The sequence below is a fragment of the Anoplolepis gracilipes genome, chromosome 14, assembly GCF_047496725.1.
Source record: "Anoplolepis gracilipes chromosome 14, ASM4749672v1, whole genome shotgun sequence".
Classification (NCBI taxonomy): domain Eukaryota; kingdom Metazoa; phylum Arthropoda; class Insecta; order Hymenoptera; family Formicidae; genus Anoplolepis; species Anoplolepis gracilipes.
The window spans coordinates 8,535,873-8,557,500 of record NC_132983.1 but is presented as its reverse complement, the minus strand read 5'-3'; the positions used below and the strand labels follow the sequence as shown (position 1 = coordinate 8,557,500).

The 21,628-nt window shown below is 27.3% G+C and overlaps 1 protein-coding gene and 1 pseudogene across 4 annotated transcripts; both read right to left on the bottom strand.

The window, feature by feature from the left end:
• LOC140673522 (uncharacterized) overlaps nt 1-9,693 on the bottom strand; it is a 10,021-nt pseudogene extending 328 nt beyond the window's left edge.
• LOC140673295 (uncharacterized) lies at nt 1,920-7,069 on the bottom strand. 4 transcript variants are annotated; one of them, XM_072906180.1, is made up of 5 exons: nt 6,516-7,069; nt 4,002-6,238; nt 3,641-3,859; nt 2,606-3,043; nt 1,920-2,129 (listed from the first exon to the last, which is right to left on the bottom strand). In XM_072906180.1, the coding sequence occupies exon 2, from the start codon at nt 6,138-6,140 to the stop codon at nt 4,275-4,277; it is 1,866 nt and encodes a 621-aa protein (XP_072762281.1). In that variant the 5' UTR covers nt 6,141-6,238; nt 6,516-7,069; the 3' UTR covers nt 1,920-2,129; nt 2,606-3,043; nt 3,641-3,859; nt 4,002-4,274. The 4 variants fall into 4 exon arrangements, 3 of the variants coding, with proteins under 3 accessions (XP_072762281.1, XP_072762283.1, XP_072762282.1); XM_072906182.1 differs by having other exon boundaries at nt 2,606-2,986; XM_072906181.1 differs by having other exon boundaries at nt 1,921-2,045.
• Nucleotides 9,694-21,628: the final 11,935 nt, after the last annotated feature.

Genomic DNA, 21,628 nt, shown 5'->3' with positions numbered 1-21,628 from the left:
TTTTGAACTTGTCCTGTGAAAGAAAAAAATGTTTTCTTTTATTACAAATACAACAAATTTGAAATTTTATTTGAAAGTTGCTTTAATTAAAAAAAAGTTGTTAACTATTTTTTAGTAAACGCAACTACCAAGTGCAAGTGGAAATACTTTTTAACTACCCAGGTAGCACAGGTTCGTTTTAAAAACGTTTCACAAATGTTTCTGCGAAACGTTTTAAAACCGGCTTTCGAAAACGTTTTTAATTGGTATAAATGTCCACTTAAGAAACGTTAAGGGAAACGTTATTTTCTAACAAAAAAAAACGTTTAAGAAACGGTCAAAATACCGTTTTCTTTCCTTTATTTGTAAAAAATTTGTTTATTCACGGATTCAATAAAATAATGCATATATATATATATATATATATATATATATATATATATATATATATGCATTATTTTATTGAATCTGTGAATAAACAATCATATTTATTATATATATATATATATTAAATTTAGTTCAATTTTATTAAAATATATATATATATATATATATAAATAATGTGTATATATATATATATATATGTGTGTGTGTGTGTGTGTATGGGTATGAACGCATTATTTTATTATTATTTTATAAGAAAACAAATCTTTTTCACGCATAAAAACTGTTTTTTTCTTTTATAAAATAAATATATGTATACAATATGTTCATATATAGTAGTTTATATTGCCTGTATATTATAATAAGATTATAATCAAAAATATATAAAGTACAAATCATAATAAAGTATTTTAAAATAAAGTTCTTATTTAAAAAAAAAACATTTAAACATATAATAATTATACCAAAGAATGAAAAAAAAATTAACACATACATAAAATGAAAAAAAATTGACACATTTTTCCAGGAATATAACTTTTTTGTCTTGTATACTTATTATGTTTAAATCTCAACATAGAACAATTTTATCTTAAAATTATTTTAAAATTTAATAAATGTTAACCTAATTTTAACTTAAAAAATAAAAAAAATTACAACAAAATTAAAATTTAAAAAAAATTAACTTTTTTTAATTATTCCAAGAATATAATTATTTTCTTGTACTTATGTTTCAATCACAGAACTGTGTTATCTTAAAATCTAATAAATCTTAACTTAAAATTTTTATTCTTGTTGGAAAGTTCTTCTTGCTTTAATTTCGGCTAAAGTAATACGCATAGAGGATAGCTTCAACCAATCTTTGATACAATTTTCAATTTTGTTGACTGCAGCGTTTGGTTCAATGTTTCTGACAGTAGCTGTAAAAAATTTATAAATTATTATACATTATTATTTTATATATAATTATTAAACATAATAGTTTTATAATAACTGTACAATATCACACACACATACACACACACACACACACACACACACATACATATGTATATATATGTACATATATTTATGTGCATGCGTGCGTGCGTGCGTGCGTGCGTGCGTGCGCGCGCGCGCGCGTGTGTGTGTGTGTGTGTGTGTGTGTGTGTGTGTGTGTGTGTGTGTGCGTGCGTGCGTGCGTGCGTGCGTGCGCGTGTGTGTGCGTGTGTGTGTGTGTGTGTGTGTAATAATTAAACATATTTGCTAAATGTTATCAATGCTGGCTTCAAAGACAAAAGACAAACCTATGATTAAATCTTTCGCTTTTAAAACTTTGAAGGCTTTTTTAGGTACTCTTCCTGCCCAATTAAAGTTTTTAGCGTAATTATTTGTTATTATTTTTTCCAATGTTCTTCTTGTTATCTGTGCAATCGTTGTACCACCTGATATAGCTAAAATCTGTACCTTTAAAAGAATAATAACACATTAATATAATAAAAAAAATATGGATTAAAAAAAAGAAAGGAAAATAAACAGAATGCAAAAATATAAAAAGAGATTTAATGAGTTATATTTACCATGTAAATATTCAAAATTTTGTTTTGTTTTTAAAAATCTTTCAATATTTTCCAAACTTTCATCAGTGTCAACTGGTATTTCAGGAACATCCTCCACATGGGGTATTCTCGATGGTCGAAAATGTGCTGTAAGTTGTTTGACCATTGGAAGAAGCAAGTTCATAGAAGTTTCTAAGTTCACTAATTTTGTTAGAACAACGTAAGAAAAATCTAAAAATAACATGCTATGTTAGAGAAATTTTTTCTTTTAAAAAATATATATATATATATCTAATTATATTGATGTTGATGTACATCATCATCAAAATAATTACGAAAAAGTGTAATCTTGAATTAGTTTTTTATTCCACAAGAGTAACTCTTAACTATATAAGATTTAAACACAAAAGTAATAGAATATAGAAAAGTTAAATAGTAAATAGTAAATGCTGAACTAAACAATATATAGAAAGCAACATAATAAATAATAAGTCAAATGTTCAAAATAATAATTAATTAAAGCACAATTATTCTAAAAAGTAATTTTTATATAGATAGTGCAGATTATTCAGAATATTCTGTGCAGTATATTTCAAAAGCAAAATTATTATTAAGTTATACGTTTCTTATAAAAATTATTAATATGTTAGAGTAATAGTCTTGTACACAAGACTATTACTCTACAGAAAAGTTTATTAACATTTTACCTGATTTGTGAAATTCTGAACTGGTCAATGTAGTTCTGAATGTATTTTGCGGACTAATTGCTCTTTCATCTGAACTGGTCAATGTAGTTCTCAATGTTTTCTGCGGAGGACTAATTGCTCTTACTGAAGACGTTGAAAAACTAATTCCATTAGATATACGTTTTGAAAAACTGTCAGCTGTTGATGTTGATGGTTGGCAGGAAGTGATCATAGATCTTGATAAATTACTATTTTTTGATGTTATTTTTAATGCAGGAAGAGATGGGATTTTATTGCATAATACCTCTTCATTGTTATCAGATTCTGAAGAATCTGAATAAATTCGAGGTCTTTTTAATCTTCTTTTTGGCCGTTGGTCTTCATGCAATTCTACATCAGTTTCTAGAGTAGACGTGAATTCAGCATCTATTAATCTTTTCCTCGCATCATTGTAAGAAGCTAAAATAATAGTAAAATAAACTATAAAATAATAATAAAATAAATTAAGAAACTAATAATAAAATCAACTATAGATTTTTAAAAAAGTTTAAAATTAAATATCATTAATTCAAAAATTGAAAGCGTTTATAATACAAAACAAATAAAAATTATTTATCTTAATTTGAAATAAAAATTATATTTATAAATATTTTAAGAAAGATTTGAGATAAATATATGTATATTGTTGTGACATCCGTTTTTGAAGAAATATATTGATTGACGATATGTGAACGAGGAACGGTTGTCGCGCACGAACGGAACGTTCAAAATCGTTCCGCGGATGCAACAATATATATATATATATGTAATTGCTAAATATATAATAATCTCTGACAGTATATAACAAAATTATACTATAAACATAAATAAAATGATATGTGGTATATATTGTGAAAAAAGAAAACTATAAAGATAAGAAATACTCTAATAAATAATAAATTAAGTTTCTAATATATGTTAAATCTTGGAAATAACTGTAAATAAAGCAAGTGTATAAATATTTTTACTTTTTTATAAAACAAAACAACTTTTATAAAACATAAACCAAAAATTTACCATATGTATGCAAGATTCTACATTTATATTTTTTCCAGTTTTTTTCCGGTAAAGAGCATTTTTCGATAGCCTTACGGATTTGTTTTGTGGAAATTTTTTGAGGCTACAAACAATACCATATTTCTTCCTCTTTTTCTAACCAAATATTAGGGACTACTTCAACTTCAGGTTTTTGTCCATAATTCATCGCAAATTCTATTAATGAATACATTTTATAATCTGAAATAAACAAAACATTAAACAGAATAAGCAGAAAGTGCTTATTGCATTTCATCAACAATTTTTTCTTCAATATAAAATTAATATTGCAGACATTTAAAATTAACTTTAAATTTTACAAAATAAAATAATATATACTCACATAAACCTATAAATAATATACGTATATAAAATTATATACAATAAAATAAAAGGAATACATTAACTACAATTCATGAAGAAGAGGAAACACAATGTAAGTTCCTTTTTCATATGCGGGTAATAATATGTTTTTATATTTTACTGATATAAAAGGGAATTCTTCTATATCAGGTGATATGTGAGACACCTTAAAAATATTCAATAATTTGGACGAACATGGATAATCATAAAATTCAGAAACTTTCAAGAATCGACGACAAATTATAGAATAAAATTAATCTTTCAAACACAGAATATTTACAATCTGAACAATAATATCTCCTTGTATTGAAACACAATTGTCAGGTGAAAAAATCGTCAAAACGCATGTCGGTGTTTTCAATTTCTTGTATTGTAAAATCAAGTCAGTTTTATCTCTAAGTGTAGGTCCTTCAAAATGTTTTTGCTTAGGTTCTAATTTAGTTATTGGTAATTCAGTCTTTGAATAATTAAATAATTCAGATATACGTCTACAAAGTTGTGCATGAGGATTTGCAGATGATCTTACAAGTTTTTTTAATTTTCCCAAATAATTTTCAAAGGGAAAACAATTAATTGTGTTTAAATTACCAAGATTCCTTACATCTGTTACTAAATGAATTAAACTGTGAAGATTATATGTCACTTCTTCTTTCCCATAGGATTTTTCAAAATACTTTACAAAATTATACAAAACTTCTTTTGCAAAGTCAATATGTTCAAAAATATGATTATCGTTACACAGAATTGTAATACCAACATGAAACATTAAAAAATGATTGTAAAGTTGTTTAGGCAAAATATTTATTAAAGAAACTGGACCCACGTATAACAAGAATAATCTAAACTCATTTGCTTTCCAACGATTTAAGTCCGATATAGCTCTACATTTTCTAGGAAATTCATGTACTATATAAGAAGACAACAAAATTAATCTATCTGATAAATTATTAATAGCTTTTCCAGATAATTTAAATGAAGGTTTTCCCTTTGATACCCATAATATTAACAACTTTTTCATTATACCTAAATATACCAAATGCATGGGATCTAATGGAAATTGATTCACTAAATCTAAGTTTAAATTCAATAATGGAGACCTTCCTTTATGATGTTCCTCTTGTACTTGTTTAGTAAAAGTTTCTTTTGTTCTAAGTTGTCCACTTTTACATGGAAAAATCATTTTATTAATGTATTTCCCTTCAATATCGCATTTTTCACACCCATGCCTAGAATTATGACCTACACAACATTTTAGAAAAGCTCGTGCAGGAGCATCACATATCAGAGACCTGATTCTAATTTGAAATAATTTATGATCTATTTCAATACTATTCTTTAATATATCATCATTAAGCTCGTGTATTAGATCTTGTAAATAACAATCAAGAGGTTCTGGCTTTCCTTTGCCAGTAAATAAACCTACAATAAATGGTTTATTTAATGAAGTTAAACTTAATGATCTACAAAGAATTGGCCAGACAACTATGTTGTTACTTTTAAACAAGGGTAACCCATCAATATTAAAATCTAAATCAATAATTTTTGAGCATGATTCTTCCTTTAATAGGAGATATAACTGCTTACGCATACCAAAATAAGTAAATTTTCCACTTTGCAAATCAATTGAATTTGTAGTTTTTGGAGTGTATAACAAAGACCTTCCAGATAATGGTACAGATATATCATAATGAAATTGTCTTAGTAATGACAATAATTCATCTAATGCTGATAATGTAATATTATGTGTTAGGGCCCAGTTTCTCAATTTATTCAGAAAATCATCAGATAATGTTTCGTTTTCTGAAAAATCATGTTTTTCAGTGATATATAATTCTGGAAATATTTCAAAATCTAAATCTTGATCTGAACCTAGTTCTAAATGCGAATCAATGATTGAATGTGACATTGATGATTTTGTCTCATTATTTCTAAAATTTAAACTAAAACCTAAATCTTCATCTATATTTAAGTTTAGTTCTAAGTGTGAGTCAATGACTGAATGTGTTGTCGATTTTGTTTCATTCCAATTGAGTTCATTTAATAACTCATGTACTTGTTTTTGTATATTCCTTTTAGTTTGTTTTTTGCCAAGAAATTTAACTTCTTTTTCTTTATCCATATTTAAACAAGAATATTTTTTCTGTTCTTTTGTTTTTTAACAAGTATTTTATGTAAGTATTATATGTGCGACAAAGATATATTTACATATATATTTTCCTGAAAAAATGACAACTATTTAATTAAGAAATGAAAAACACAATATAATTTGATTCTTAATATATACTGATACAATAAAAAATGTTAGATTAATCAGATTATGATTTCACACAAATTGATATCTTCTTATTAATTGTAAAATATTATTTGTAGATGTGATATTTGACGTCTAATCTCATATCTTTTTTTAGTATTAATATTGTGTTATAAATATACATATATATACATATATACAGAACAGTAAACTATAAAATTATTAAACCAATATACAACTTACCTTATTCGTCGTAAAAAAGAGATATTCTTTATATCAATATTTTCGCCGGACCGGCGTTTTGATCAACCTAACCTTTGTTATGATCTATGCACGAGAATTGATTAACTTTATAGTACACATTACTAGTATTTTTCTATCCTTTCACTACTAGTTTCACTTTTGCAATATTCACAAGTCGTTTGTATAATATTCACAATAAAAGTTTTCTTGTTTGAACAGCAAATATATGCAATAACTCTGCGATCATTCCAAATAAATGGAATATAACCTTAATACTTTTTGTTAGTAAGACAATGGAAAGAGGAAGAGAAAGAGAGAAAGAGAGAGAGAGAAAGAGAGAGAGAGAATCACCCCGCTATTCATTCCGATATTCATAGTCCATTATTTTTATTTCAAGATCGTTTTAAGTATAATATCTTAAGATATGTTATTACGATTCTGTGATTGAATTACAACACATTATTATTAAGACGGTCTTCAATATAAAATCGGACTATGAATATGAATATCTAAAATTAAAAATACATTAATTTTTTTAATTCAAAATTATATGTATATATATACACACACACATATATATATATATATATATATATATATATATATAATTTTGAATTAAAACATTAATTTTTATTCTATTTAGGCCCGATATTGTACCAACATTATTTTGGATTTAAGTGCGACTTAAACATGTATCTATCTTTATTTTTCTTTCTAAATTAATAAAAACAGATATATATATATATATATATATATATATATATATATATATTTAAGTCTCGTTTAAAGCCAAAATAATGTTGATGCAATCAGGCCTTATAGAAACGTAAAAAATACGTTTCTTAAACTATGGTTTTAAAAATGTTTCTGTTGAAACGTTTCTTATTGGTGTTTGACGGTTAAAAAATATTGGATACGTTTAGAAAACGTTTATAAAACGAACCTGTGCTACCAGGGTAATAGTTCTTTTCTGTTGCAATTTGTGATGAGACATTTGTGACATGTAGAATGGTCCTTAAACTGATATCAGACTAAAAATTAAGATTGAGATTAAATTGATTGTTAAAATTCCAATTTAATCTCAATCTCATTCTCTAGTCTGACACCGACTTTAGAAAAGATATACCTGAACTGTCAGGCATACTACTATTGCCAATATATGAAAGGGTGGAAGGATCAAGTTGTTCTCCAGATACTACTCAAGTAGCACATGTTCGTTTAATAAACGTTTTCTAAACGTATCTTTTCGTATTAGATACGTTTAGAAAACGTTTATAAAACGAACAGTGCTACCTGGGTATGCTCATTTCATCAATAGCAATTACGGCATTCTTTTCTCGATTATCTTTAAACAAAGATATTTGTTTATTTAAAATATCAAAAACGTCCTGTAATATTCCTGGTTCAAAGTTAATGCCTTCTTTTTTTCTTCGCAAAGTACGCTCTGATGGTAAAGGTAAATGGTGATTTAATAATTCATTGTATCCATTGCTGCCACACAAAAATCTTAATTTTAATGCTTTCAAAATTGTGTTGTTCGACCATTTAAAGCCAAGTGTATTTTTATCAAGAAGAACTTGAATTTGATCATTGTTGAAGATTTTTTTAAAATTTACTTGTAGTGTTGAGTTTAAATTGTCTCGTGCAATTTTTTTCTTTTCGTCTATCAATCTTCTTACATGGTTTTTTAATATTCTTCTTGATCTTTTAGTTTTGTTAATAATTACGTTTGCTTGCTGTAGCTTTTGTGCTGTGCTTCTTGTGCTTTTAATTCTGTTTGTTGAAGTCTTAGTTTCAAATTCTCATAATCATTTTGATTATATATTGTAGATGATTCTGATACATCTGCAATAGATAATTGTTTTTCTACTTCTGTGAAACATTCTTTAGAGGTTCCTTCAGAAGAATTGGATATTTTCATAGAAAGATTTGAGCTAGTTCTGTTATCATCAAATTGATATTTATTGTTTGAAACTATCATCGAAGCTGACTCTGATGATGATGTTTGATTTTGTTGATTTTGAATATTTCTTGTATCAGCCTGCAAGTACAAATTTTATTATTGATTTATATAACTAAAAATTAAATTTAAAGATAATGTTAATGACAAAAAATTAAACTTACATCACAAATAAGTATATTATTAAAAATCGTTGACCAATCATCACCAAACGACTAGTTAATTTTAATTATAAAAAAATCAAAGTGATTCGGCTAACTGTACCAGAGAGAAAAATGAGAGGGGTCATACCTCCGTTTTTTAGGGAACGCTTTTTCCCAGCCGTACAGTGGCGCTAACTGGATCCACAATTGAGTTTTCGGAACTACGCGGCTGGATCCACTTTCCAGTGCCACGGTAAAACGACCGATTGGTTCGAGTCCGTGCTAGATCCACAAATTGTGGTTCGTGTCCGTGCTAAATCCATAATTGTGGATCTCAAAAGTACAAAACATATAATAGATTTATTAATATGTTTTATTAGATATTATTAGCTGCGTGATTTTTTTCCACTTTAGCATATATTATGAAGTAATATATACGTATATATAGAATTAAAATGCATATTTTATTTCACATAAAATTTAATGTTTTACTAATTTCAATAAAAAAATATTTTAATAAAATACATATGTGTATAGTACTTCAATAAATATTACCAAAATGAAAAATAAGATTATACGCAATAATGTTTCGTACTTTATTAAGTGATATATATATGTGTACCAATCAACTGACATAATATATATATATATATATATGTATATATACATATATATATACATATATATATATATATATATATATATATATATATATATATATATATATATATATATAAGCATATAAAATATGAACAATTACAATTGTATCACATACAAAATAACTATGAAAAATGAAATAAAGAATTAAAAGTGTGGGCCGACCCAGGGGTACTGTGGGACTCGATCTGGGAAGGTGTCCCATATAATACCACACTAAAACCTCCCCTTGGAGAAGAGAGAGCAGACATGTTCCTCTCCCTCCTTGCACCGGAAAATGCCTTCCGATGTCTCTTCGTTACCCATACGGGAGGGACTGTTTATGTAGGTATGTATGTAAGTATATATATGTATGTATGTACATACATACATATATATATTACAAATTATGAACTTTCAAATCTATCACCTGACCCATACCTCAGCTACTCGATCCACCTCAGTATGAATCAGAGAGATAAGAAAAAAAAGAGGAAAAGAACATATCGTCCTACAATTATACATTAAAGAAAACGTTAACTTACATTAACTTACATTATAACTTACATTAATAACTTACATTAATTTAAATTATAACTTACATTAATAACTTACATTAATTTACATAATACATTAAATTACATTAACTTACATTATAATATGTATAATATAATAAACATAACATAATGATCAAACATTAATGATATTAATAATATAGAATTAAGTTTGTCTTCTTAAATTTTTGACTCGCTTGTATGGTAACTATATCTCTTCCAAACAACGTTTATCCTAGATGAATAACATAATATTATAAGTATAAAAAAGATAATAAAAAATATAATATATGAAATAAATAAACATTAGTTATAGAACATCATTTTATATAATGTAACGCATATAAACATAAAATATAATACACACTCATGTAATTAACAAAAGATTCAAACATGCATTACTTAACATACAATAAAATATAATATACACACACATGCAAATAACACATAATAAATAGAGTGAACGCAAAAGAAAACAGATTAATAGAGAAAATGAACACATTAAAAAAGTTATAAAACTGAAAATACGAATATAAAACATGTGATGTAGTTAATAAATGTTATATTAATGTAATGTAAAAAAATATACCGAATTTAATATCTAATATATACATTTAATCATACATGCAATGTGCAGTTAATAAATATAATATTAATAAATATTATATAATTAGAATTAGAAAAGATATACGCAGAATTCACACATTGTTAATTAACAAACTTAACATTAAAATTACATGCAATAAGCAATATAAAAATCAATATAAAAATAAATTATGAAAATAAGACTGTATACAGATACAAACATAATTTAATATCATAAAAAAGTTTATAAATGTGAAACATTTAAAAGTTTCCTATTTTTCCTACTAATACTTTTGCATAATTTATTATGTTGTGATGGCGTAAAATAAATACGCATGCGTAAAAATAATTTTATCAAAAAAATTGTAGGAAAATCTGAGAATGGTGGTTCGAAAGCTGCAGTTTGTGCTAACTGGAAAAGGTAGTTGCCAATATTTTTTTTAAAATAATTATTTTCAAAATTTTTTACAAATAATTCTTCCAACTGATGTATATAAGAACAAAAATTGTTATTCGGTATATGTAAATTTCCATACAAATTATTTTCATCACTGAAATAAGCCCGAAAAGAACAATATAAAGTTGTATCGTCTAAGACAGCCTTACTTTCATTTACATAAGTTATACATGCATTACATGAATGAATTTGTAAACATTTTTTAATTAAAAATCCGCACACATATGTAAATGCATTTTGTTCTGGCAGATCCATAGAATAATAATCATGGCTTGGGATATCTAAAATTTTACGTGGCAAAGCTGGACTAACATTTGTATTTGGATTTAAACATGGTTTTTTCATAATATTCAACATTTGATCACTATCTTGAGCACAATTTTGACTTTCTGAATGTTGTAAAAATTTAATACTAAGTAATTTCTTGAAAGTACGTATAAACTGAATTGGTGTCGGATTCAAAAAGAATTACCACCTTGTTGCCTAATAGAACCAAAGAAGTTTTCGACACAATCTTGATTAATTCTTCGGGTTCGAAGATAAGAAAAATTAAAAGATTTTAATGTATCCCACAATTGCATTATACTTTTAATTGTTATCTGCCAGCACTCAAAACATTTAATTCTTACATTAATATGTGAACCGTTGGCATCAATTACTTTAATATCTTTAAAAAGATGTAACATTTGTTTTAAAAATTTAATTTGTTTTTCACTATCAGTAAAAACTTTCCCATATTCTTTTGGGTTATTTAATGAAGACGAATTTAATGTATCAAATAATTTGTCCATTTTTTCTATAAAATCTATTGTGCCAACTGCTTCACTTGAAAGAAAACCATACGACATTTGCGTGCACATTCCCGCAGCTACTCGATTGCTAAATACTTGAACAGCATATTTTACTTTCATTCGTTGAAAAGAATTCGGTTCAAGGTGAAATTTGGATAATTTAGGAGCCATTTTTATCCATTGCTTGGAATCTTTGTTATAAAAATCAATTATATATTTCCACGAAACAATTTTATTAATATCAAATAGAAAGTTATATTTTAATAAATTGTTACGAAGTGCTTTCATTAAATGAGGAGTATCAAAAATATATAATACTTTCTCCTCATTAACTAAAAAAGTTGTATTTTCTGTCGAAATACCTAACTCACGAGATAGCTGCATAAAATTAGACCCCATATCTGACACCAATGTATGCACGATAGCATTCGAATTTCGCAACTTAACAATAACATCAAATATAATTTGTTTTAAAACGTTGCTTTGACATGCTGTTTCTATCAAACAAAAACAAACGGGAAATTTCCAATTTCCTGCAATGCTACGTGCCATTAATACTAAAGCATTTTTCCACGATTGTGTAAATAATTGCAGAGAACGTACGGAAGGTAAAGTAAAATGTTTTATTAACTCTCTATAATTACGCGGACCTGACAAAAATAATGATAACGCAAATTGTTTGAAATCGGAATCATATTTTCTTCCACGTTTTTTTTTAGTCAAAGCATCGATTTGTGCAGACAATAGTTTTAAAAAATTTCCTGAAGATAACTTACCACTTAATTCTCGCATATTTTCGACATCATTAACTTCTTCTTTTTCTGCAGTCTTCTTCTTCTTTTCTTGTTTTAATCGAAGTCGTCTGACAATTTGTCGCAACCTGTTGTTTTGTTGTTTTAATTTCAGAACTTGCCTGAGTAGGTTTTTTTTTGTGAGGACTCTTATCTGAAGAATTTTTCATTTTTTGCGTGCTTCTACATGTGCTTCTGTAAAATATCCAAATTTATTTGCTATTGAAAAAACAAAACTGTGAAAAAATTCTACTTTCCAAAATAAAAAGAGTTTTAAAATTATATAATAAATTACAAAATGAATGATTGCATAAAATTCATAGTACTATTATTTATTACAATTAATAATTATAAAATTAAATTTTATTATATAAATAAAAAAACAACAAAATAAAATATTAAATATTAGATAATATTAAAAATGTAATTATACAAATAATGTAATACACACATACACACACACATGTATATGTAATATTAATGACATTTTTATAACTATTCATTATCAAAGTTTATATAAAAATAAAATTAATATTACAAAGATAATACTTTATAATAAATAAACTTACTGTTCAGCTTTGGCATCACAGCATCCATATTATTATTGGCATGCACATTAGCATCCAGATTATTGTTTACATAATTGCCATTAATTGGCAGAGTCTCCATACATTGTACATCATTGTAAAATATCATACAATTATATTATTATATTGTATTATATTATTTTAATTTGATTTGATTTTAATAGAAAAAATATTATCTAATTATTGTAACCTTCTGCTTCCTTCTTATTCTGTTATAATTTATATTTCTTCTATTGACCTTCTTTCATTTAGATCTGTATTTCTATAAAAAATATATGGTATTATAATACTCTATATTCTACTATCATTATAATAAACAAAGTATTATTATTATTAAAAATTGATTTAGGAAAATAATATAAAGTAAAAACTCACTCTCTATCAAAAGCTGGACCAAAAAATATTGTGGGTATAGCATCTGGATGTAAACGCATTATTGTTTTTCTTATTAGCCATTTTTCTTCAAAATGAAAATGACATATCGTACAATTGCAGTAAGCATAATTTGGTCCTTTTAATTCCAAGTCCAGTCTTTTAGATGCCTTTATCCATTTCAACCACCTGTATTTACAATTTAATATTTCATAAATGTAAAAATATATGATATCTACATAAATAACTTAAAAAAAAATATATATATATATAAATAAGTAAGTAAGAAAGAGGCAATAGGAGCGAAGAGATGTGAATCAAAATTATAAGTTTTTTATATAGGTGATGTGTCGCAGGTATATTGACATTAAGTACATTAGTAACATTCTATACAAAGACGGAAATTATAATAAAAATCTGAACGTTTCGATTCATGTTTTGAATCCTTTTCAGCATAATATATAAAACAAATAGGTAAATTATAAATAGATAAAAACGAAATTAATGAGAAAGCATCGCATAATAAAGGCGTAAACAATGTGTGAACTAAAAATCGTGATCGTATTCGCATGATTAAATGGATCAATGCCTTAGAACTGCTGTACATATTTGTCGCATGTTAGTTGTATAAATTACATATATATAAAACGATCAAACTTGTTCGGCTCTTTTATTGTACGGCTTGCATAATAATCCCGTGAGGCAATTCTCCGAAGTTTCCAGACCGAAGGAGGTATGCAGTTAGAATGAGGGGTTAAGTCTGTATTAATAAAATGAGTATAATAAATACCTGTTTGTAATAAAGTTATTTACCGCTAGTTTGTGTATAATGGTGGCGACTCAGAAGAAGCTTACAGGATATGCATTCCGTTTGTGTGTTGTTGAATCTATGGTATATATGTCGCGCAACTGATATTTAACGTGTGGTTATGCCGATGGTACAGATGGTAATGAGCTCAAGGGCGAAAAATACATTTAAAATGGAAAGAGTTAGATAGGTGACATTAGATCTTAGGCAGTTTGTTTATTATATCATCGTAAATAGCTGGCAAACTTCTATATCTGTTTGTAGATTTATGCTGTTTATTTGTCGTTTGATGTATAACATTTCAGATATCAGTCTTTTTGTGTAATAGGGCTCATTGTCTAATATTTGTGCATTGTCCCACTCAAAGTCATGATTATATGTGCGGTGGTCAGTGATCACTGATTTGTTGTTATTGGGCTTCATTATGTTGGTCTTATGTTCTTTTATCCTAGTATTCAGCTTTCTGCCCGTTTGACCAACATATGAAGCGTCGCAATTTAGACAATTAATTTTATATACCACGTTTGTTTTCATGGGAATAGGGATAGGATCTTTGTGTGTCTTAATAAATTTGTTATTTTTGTTTATACTGTAGTAGGCTAATTTGATATCTACATCTTTTAGAGCATTCTTTATTTTATCAGTTACTGAATGCAAATATGGAATTTTATTAATACAGACTTAACCCCTCATTCTAACTGCATACCTCCTTCGGTCTGGAAACCTCGGAGAATTGCCTCACGAGATTATTATGCAAGCCGTACAATAAAAGAGCCGAACAAGTTGGATCGTTTTATATATATGTAATTTATACAACTAACATGCGACAAATATGTACAGCGGTTCTAAGGCATTGATCCATTTAATCATGCGAATACGATCACGATTTTTAGTTCACACATTGCTTACGCCTTTATTATGCGATGCTTTCTCATTAATTTCGTTTTTATCTATTTATAATTTACCTATTTGTTTTATATATTATGCTGAAGAGGATTCAAAACATGAATCGAAACGTTCAGATTTTTATTATAATTTCCGTCTTTGTATAGAATGTTACTAATGTACTTAATGTCAATATACCTGCGACACATCACCTATATAAAAAACTTATAATTTTGATTTACATTTCCTCGCTCCTATTGCCTCTTTCTTACTTACTTATTTATAATTATAACATGTTTTTGAAATATTAAAAATTTTATATAATGAATGTAAAAATTTGAAGATGTTAAAGAGATATAAAGAAGAGAAATATAAATAAATAATAAAAATTTAATTAAGAGTAAAATATATTTCATAAATAAATGAAATCAGTGCTTTCTTAAATATAAATTAAGAACGATAAATAACAAACGGCCTTAGAAAGCAAAACTGTGTACTGCTAAACGAGTTAGGTGATAATTAACAAACCATATAATTAATCGACAAAGTAAAATGTCTTATAATTAATATCAAAAACTTCAACTTTATCATACATATGTCGTGAAATCACCAATAATAAATCTATAATATCACAATTATATATCGCACTATCGCATCATTACCTAACCTTATATTAAACGATAAATGTTTAGAGAGATTAAATTAACAATTAAATATAATTCGAGTGCGTACGTTTCGAGCTCATTTTCGAGTCTTTTTCAGCGCTATAGTAAAAATACAAATTTACAATTTTAATAGAACGAGAATTATTAGTAATAATTTATAAATGTAAGTGTAATGAAGTTGTCAACTTAGTTGTTAAGACCGTCTCCGATGTGTTTTTTAAAAAATTTTTTGGCAGACAACAGAGTCAACATTACAAAAATCACTGACCTTATAATATTGTATGTGAATAGCAATGATCGTTGAAATCTGTAAATAAGTGATGTTTTTACTAAAGTAACTTTTGCCATAATAATCACTAATCAGTAACTGATAGGTGCTCACTCGTTAACAATATATAGTGACGGTTGGTATTAAATTGTTGACTCGTGTACTGTGGAGTTCACTCGGATAATGTCAGAACAATAACAAGTTACGTATATATATAATGTGTTCCCACCACTAGATTTTTGGAAGAGCATCAACACTATCATGATAGACACTCGGTAAATTTTCCGTGTCAATTTGTAAATTTAGACCGTTCCTTTGTCTTTTGATGAACAGCATCTCAGAGATAAGCCTCTTGTTATAAAATGGAGTCTCATCGAGTATTTTAACATCATCCCAGTCAAATTCATGATTAAACTCCCGCCTATGATTAGTAATTACTGAGTTTGTATTAGTATTATGATGTATGTCTTTTATGTTCATTGATTCTAGTTTTTAACTTGCGGGAAGTTTGACCAACGTATGAGGCGTCACAATGTAGACAGTTTATTTTATAAACGACGTTAGTTTTTGATTCAGTAGGTATGATGTCTTTGTGAGCTCTAATTAATCTATTTATTTTGTTAAGACTAAACTGTGCGATTTTCACTCTCGAATTTTAGTTATCCTATTAAATTTCTCAGTTAATCCTTGTATGTAAGGAATCGTGAAATAAACCGGTTTCACTGCATTCTGTGTGTCACTAGTGAGGGTTTTTTTATTTATAATAGATTTTAATCTTTGTCGGATGACATTGAAAATCAGTTTTAATGGGTAATTATTATCTAACAGAATTCTGATGATCAGGTCAAAATTTTTTATGTGATATCTAGAATTCGAGAGAAAAATTACTCTGTCTACTAAACCCATGATTGTGCCTCGTTTTTAGTGTAGTGGATGATGTGAGAAATAGTTTAGGTATCTCCCTGAGAAGGTGGGTTTTTGATACCAGTCAAATATTAAATTATTATTTTCCGTCATGAATGTTAAGTCAAGGAAATTGATTTTATGATCCTTCTCTACTTCAATAGTGAACTGTAATCTGACATGTTGTGAATTAAAAGTATCAAGTGTATATTCAACAGAGTCTGAGGGAACAACCATGATTATGTCATCTACGAATCTAAAATAAAACGGAGGATTAAAATGTAAAGTATTCAAAGCTTTCATCTCTAAGTCTTGCATAACTATGTCCGCTATAATGGGTGATAATGGTGAGTCCATGGGAGTTCCAAATGTTTGTCTATATATAACGTTATTAAATGTAAAAAACGTATAGTTTAAAATCATCCTGATCCCATTTAAAAACTCTGCTTCAGAAAAATCGCAGTTATTGCTTAAAAACTGCCATCTGTTTGAAATGCTGTCCAGCGCTAAATTTAATGGAATGTTAGTGAAAAGTGAGATCACGTCCAACGAAATAAATTTCATGTCCTCTTCTATGCGGGTGTTATTCAATTTGTTAACAATGTCATAACTATTCTTCATATAACTGAGAGGCTTCGGAAAATTATTAACCATGAGCTTGTGTAAAAAAATGGCTAAAGAGTGTAATGGGCTGTTTATGGAAGAAACTATTAATCTGTATGGTGTGTTTGGTTTATGGATTTTTGGTAAACCATAAGCACATGGTAATGTGCCATCTGTGAATAAGGATTTGTATAGCAGTGGAGATGTATCCGAGGTTCTTCCATCTGACTAATAGGTCCCTAAGATCGGAAATTAATTTTTTTGTCGGATCTTTCTTGACTATTGTATATGTCGTTTCATCTGTAAGTAAATTTTCTACTTTTTCGATATAATCATTTTTATCAAGTGCTACTGTCACATTACCTTTATCCACTCTGATGAGAATTATATTTTTATTGTTTTTTAGGAATTGTATTGTATCGGAATGTAAATTAATTAACCAATCATCCGAAACATTTTTTGGATAAGTGTGGGAAGGATTTTATGATGTCTCTAGAAGAACCCCTCATGTGCACTCTCTCCTCTGTAGGGAGTTTATTTATGCTATTCTCTACATTTTTTATAAAATCAATAGTTAATGGTGTTTTTTTGGTGAAAGGAAGGCTAAAATTTCCTCCTAGCTGTAGAAAACATTGAATATCATGGGGTATAGGTGTTCCTGAGAGATTAATAAACCACTTATCTTTAATATTATTTAAAGTAGGTTGTGTGTTTTTATAATTAGCGGATTCAATATGTACTTTCATGGGTTTATTTGTCAGAGTATTGTTATGGATCTTATTATACAAAGAAAATCTATACCCGGTTTGTGTTTTGTGACAAACATTGATGACATTGTGGTTATAGTGACAATAATAATGTATAGGATTAATAATGTCTTTTGTTCGTTGTTTTGTCAACATAAACCTGAACTTACTATCGAACCTCTTTGTTTCTTTTTTTAAATATGAAAATAGCGGTCGACTCTGTTTGTTGAAGAAATTATTACAAATGATTAATGGTAAGGCTCCATATATGTCCATTGAAATGTGATAAACCCTTTCGAAGGATCTTCTTAGAATTGAGTATGAATCTCTGAATTCGATGTTTAATAATCTTTTAAAAAATGTTTATTTTGCCCGATTGAAATCACTGTTTAATGCTCTGCTGTTATTCAAATTCAATTTAAATTTCGCAAATAACCCTTCGATGTGTGGTGGGAACACATTGTGAGTTATGCAATTCTTAAAGAATTTTATCTTGATTTTTTGTAATATGATGAGTCGTCGAAGACTGATCCACGACTTGAGTAATTTTACAGTTCTATAGTTGAATCTATGATTAATGTAAGCGAAAAACGACCAATTGTTACACCACATGTTTCGGCCTGCGTATAAATTACATAAATAAATGAAATCAGTGCTCTCTTAAATATAAATTAAGAACGATAAATAACAAACGGCCTTAGAAAGCAAAACTGTGTACTGATAAACGAGTTAGGTGATAATTAACAAACCATATAATTAATCGACAAAATTGTAAATTTGTATTTTTACTATAACGCTGAAGAAGACTCGAAAATGAGCTCGAAACGTACGCACTCGAATTATATTTAATTGTTATTTTAATCTTTCTAAACATTTATCGTTTAATATAAGGTTAGGTAATGATGCGATAGTGCAATATATAATTGTGATATTATAGATTTATTATTGGTGATTTCACGACATATGTATGATAAAGTTAAAGTTTTTGATATTAATTATAATACATTTTACTTTGTCGATTAATTATATGGTTTGCTAACTCGTTTATCAGTACACAGTTTTGCTCTCTAAGGCCGTTTGTTATTTATCGTTCTTAATTAATAAAATATATTTAACATAGAATATACAAATTCATTTGTTAACTCACTTCATTGGATATAACATTTTCAATATCTTGAAACATGCTAATAAAAGAATAAATTTGTACAACATGTATACTTTTTCTATTTCCAATCGGCAACATTTTTTTATATATTTATATACGAGCTATCGATTAAATATACATATCAATTAAATCTATTGTAAATCTAATCAGTTCTAACGTTATTAAAATTTAATATAAACAACGGGTTAATTAAAACGACCTGACTAGCCAAAATTATTCAATTTATTCACACGACGTTTCGACCATATGGTTGTGGTCCTTTTCAAGTGTAACTATAAAGAAAATATATAACGGATCAAAAAATTATATGGATACAATTTATACCGAATTAAACGCAAACAATACAATATTATGTCGTTAAAAAACTAGTCTACTCACACGTAAATTAAGAAAGAGAAGAAAGAATCCAATGAGACATGTTTAAAAGTAGAACTTAATTGTGGAACAATTAAATATGTCACTTAGTTAAAATCAACGGTTATTAAATTTGAGATAAACACAAACAACGAGACACGTCATGTCAGCATGAGTTTTTAAACGAAACTGTCAATGTTTAGAAAGAAAAATAGTTCAAACGACCTTTATAATTTTGTCATAAATATTATTTAAATTTTCGGTATCTCTTTGTAGGTTAATCGTGGAGTTAAATTTCTTGATGAAAAACATTTCAGCTATTTCTCTTTTCTTAATAAATTTTTCATCATGTAAAATAACCGGCTTGTCCCACTCAAAATCTAGCCCAAATTCAACTCTGTGCTTGCTAACGACTGATTGATTGGTAGGATGTAATTTTATATTGTTAAGATGTTCTTTAATACATGTGCGTACATGTCGTTTTGTTTGGCTTATGTAGAGCGCATCGCAATCCTTACACTGTAATTTATAAACAACATCAGTTCTATTGTCAGTATGTAATCTGTCTTTACCACGCTTAATCAATGTATTAAGTTTATTAGTTATAGTCATAACGACGTTCAAACCAGCGTCACACATAATACGACGCAAACAAAAGCTGAACTCATTAACATAAGGAATTGAAATAAAAAGGCTGTTTTTTTGTAATTCTTTTTCCCGAGGGTCAAATTCTAAATTGTCGCGATTTTTTAAAAAATTAATCCTCCTTTTTAATGTGTCGTCCAATAAGTTTGTCAGGGAAACAATTATTACGCAGCGTTTCATAAACGATACCTAAATTCTCATTGTGGAATCTAGTATCAGAGAGCAGTAAAGATCAACAAAATGATCAACAAGACTATAAATCGTATTAATTTTATATTTCATGGGGTGATTCGAGTAAAAGTTGATATATCTTCCCGACCAAGTGGGTTTTCTGTACCAATTAGTTATGAGTCTATTGTCCACGCGTAAAACAGTAGTATTTAAAAAGCTAATGGACTTATTTTGTTCAATCTCAAACGTACATTTTAAACGAGGGTAGAAATTATTAAAAGTATCCGTTATATATTTTCTTTATAGTTACATTTGAAAAGGATTACAACCATATGGTTGAAACGTCGTGTGAATAAATTGAATAATTTTAGCTAGTCAGGTCGTTTTAATTAACCCGTTGTTTATAATTAAATACTAGCGACTTTAATCTCTAACTTATAATTAAAATTTAATAATCAAAAATATCCTGAACTAAATGCTAGCTGCGTATAAATTATTATTCGGAGCAGAATCATATTCTGGATTGTTATTTGTTGCTTGATACTCACCTTTGTCCTTTAATTTTAATTAAATTTTATATATGTACAGGCGAAAATATGGAAAGATGAGAACACTGAAAGATAAATATTTTATATTTTATCTAATCTTGAATATTTTTTATTTTTATATTTTATCTACTTATGAGATTATTCAAAACTCAAAAAAATACTGTTTATGCATTGTTGTAATAATTAACATAAAAAAGAACGATCAAATTCTGTTTTCAATCTGTGATTGTTGTATTTCTCACAAAATCCGACTCTCATTCAGAAAAATTTTCCTTCTTTTCTTTTTAATAGTTTTTCTTTTTAATAATTCTTTTTACTCTTGACTGTTGTTAACCGTAGGTTGGCAAAAAAATGGAAAGAATATACGTTTTAATTTAAGGCATGTAATTATCAATTTAATTATTATTTTCCTATGATGTTCCCAGTACTCTATCTTTGAAATATCACTGTTCGATTGATCGCACGAGAAATAAAGA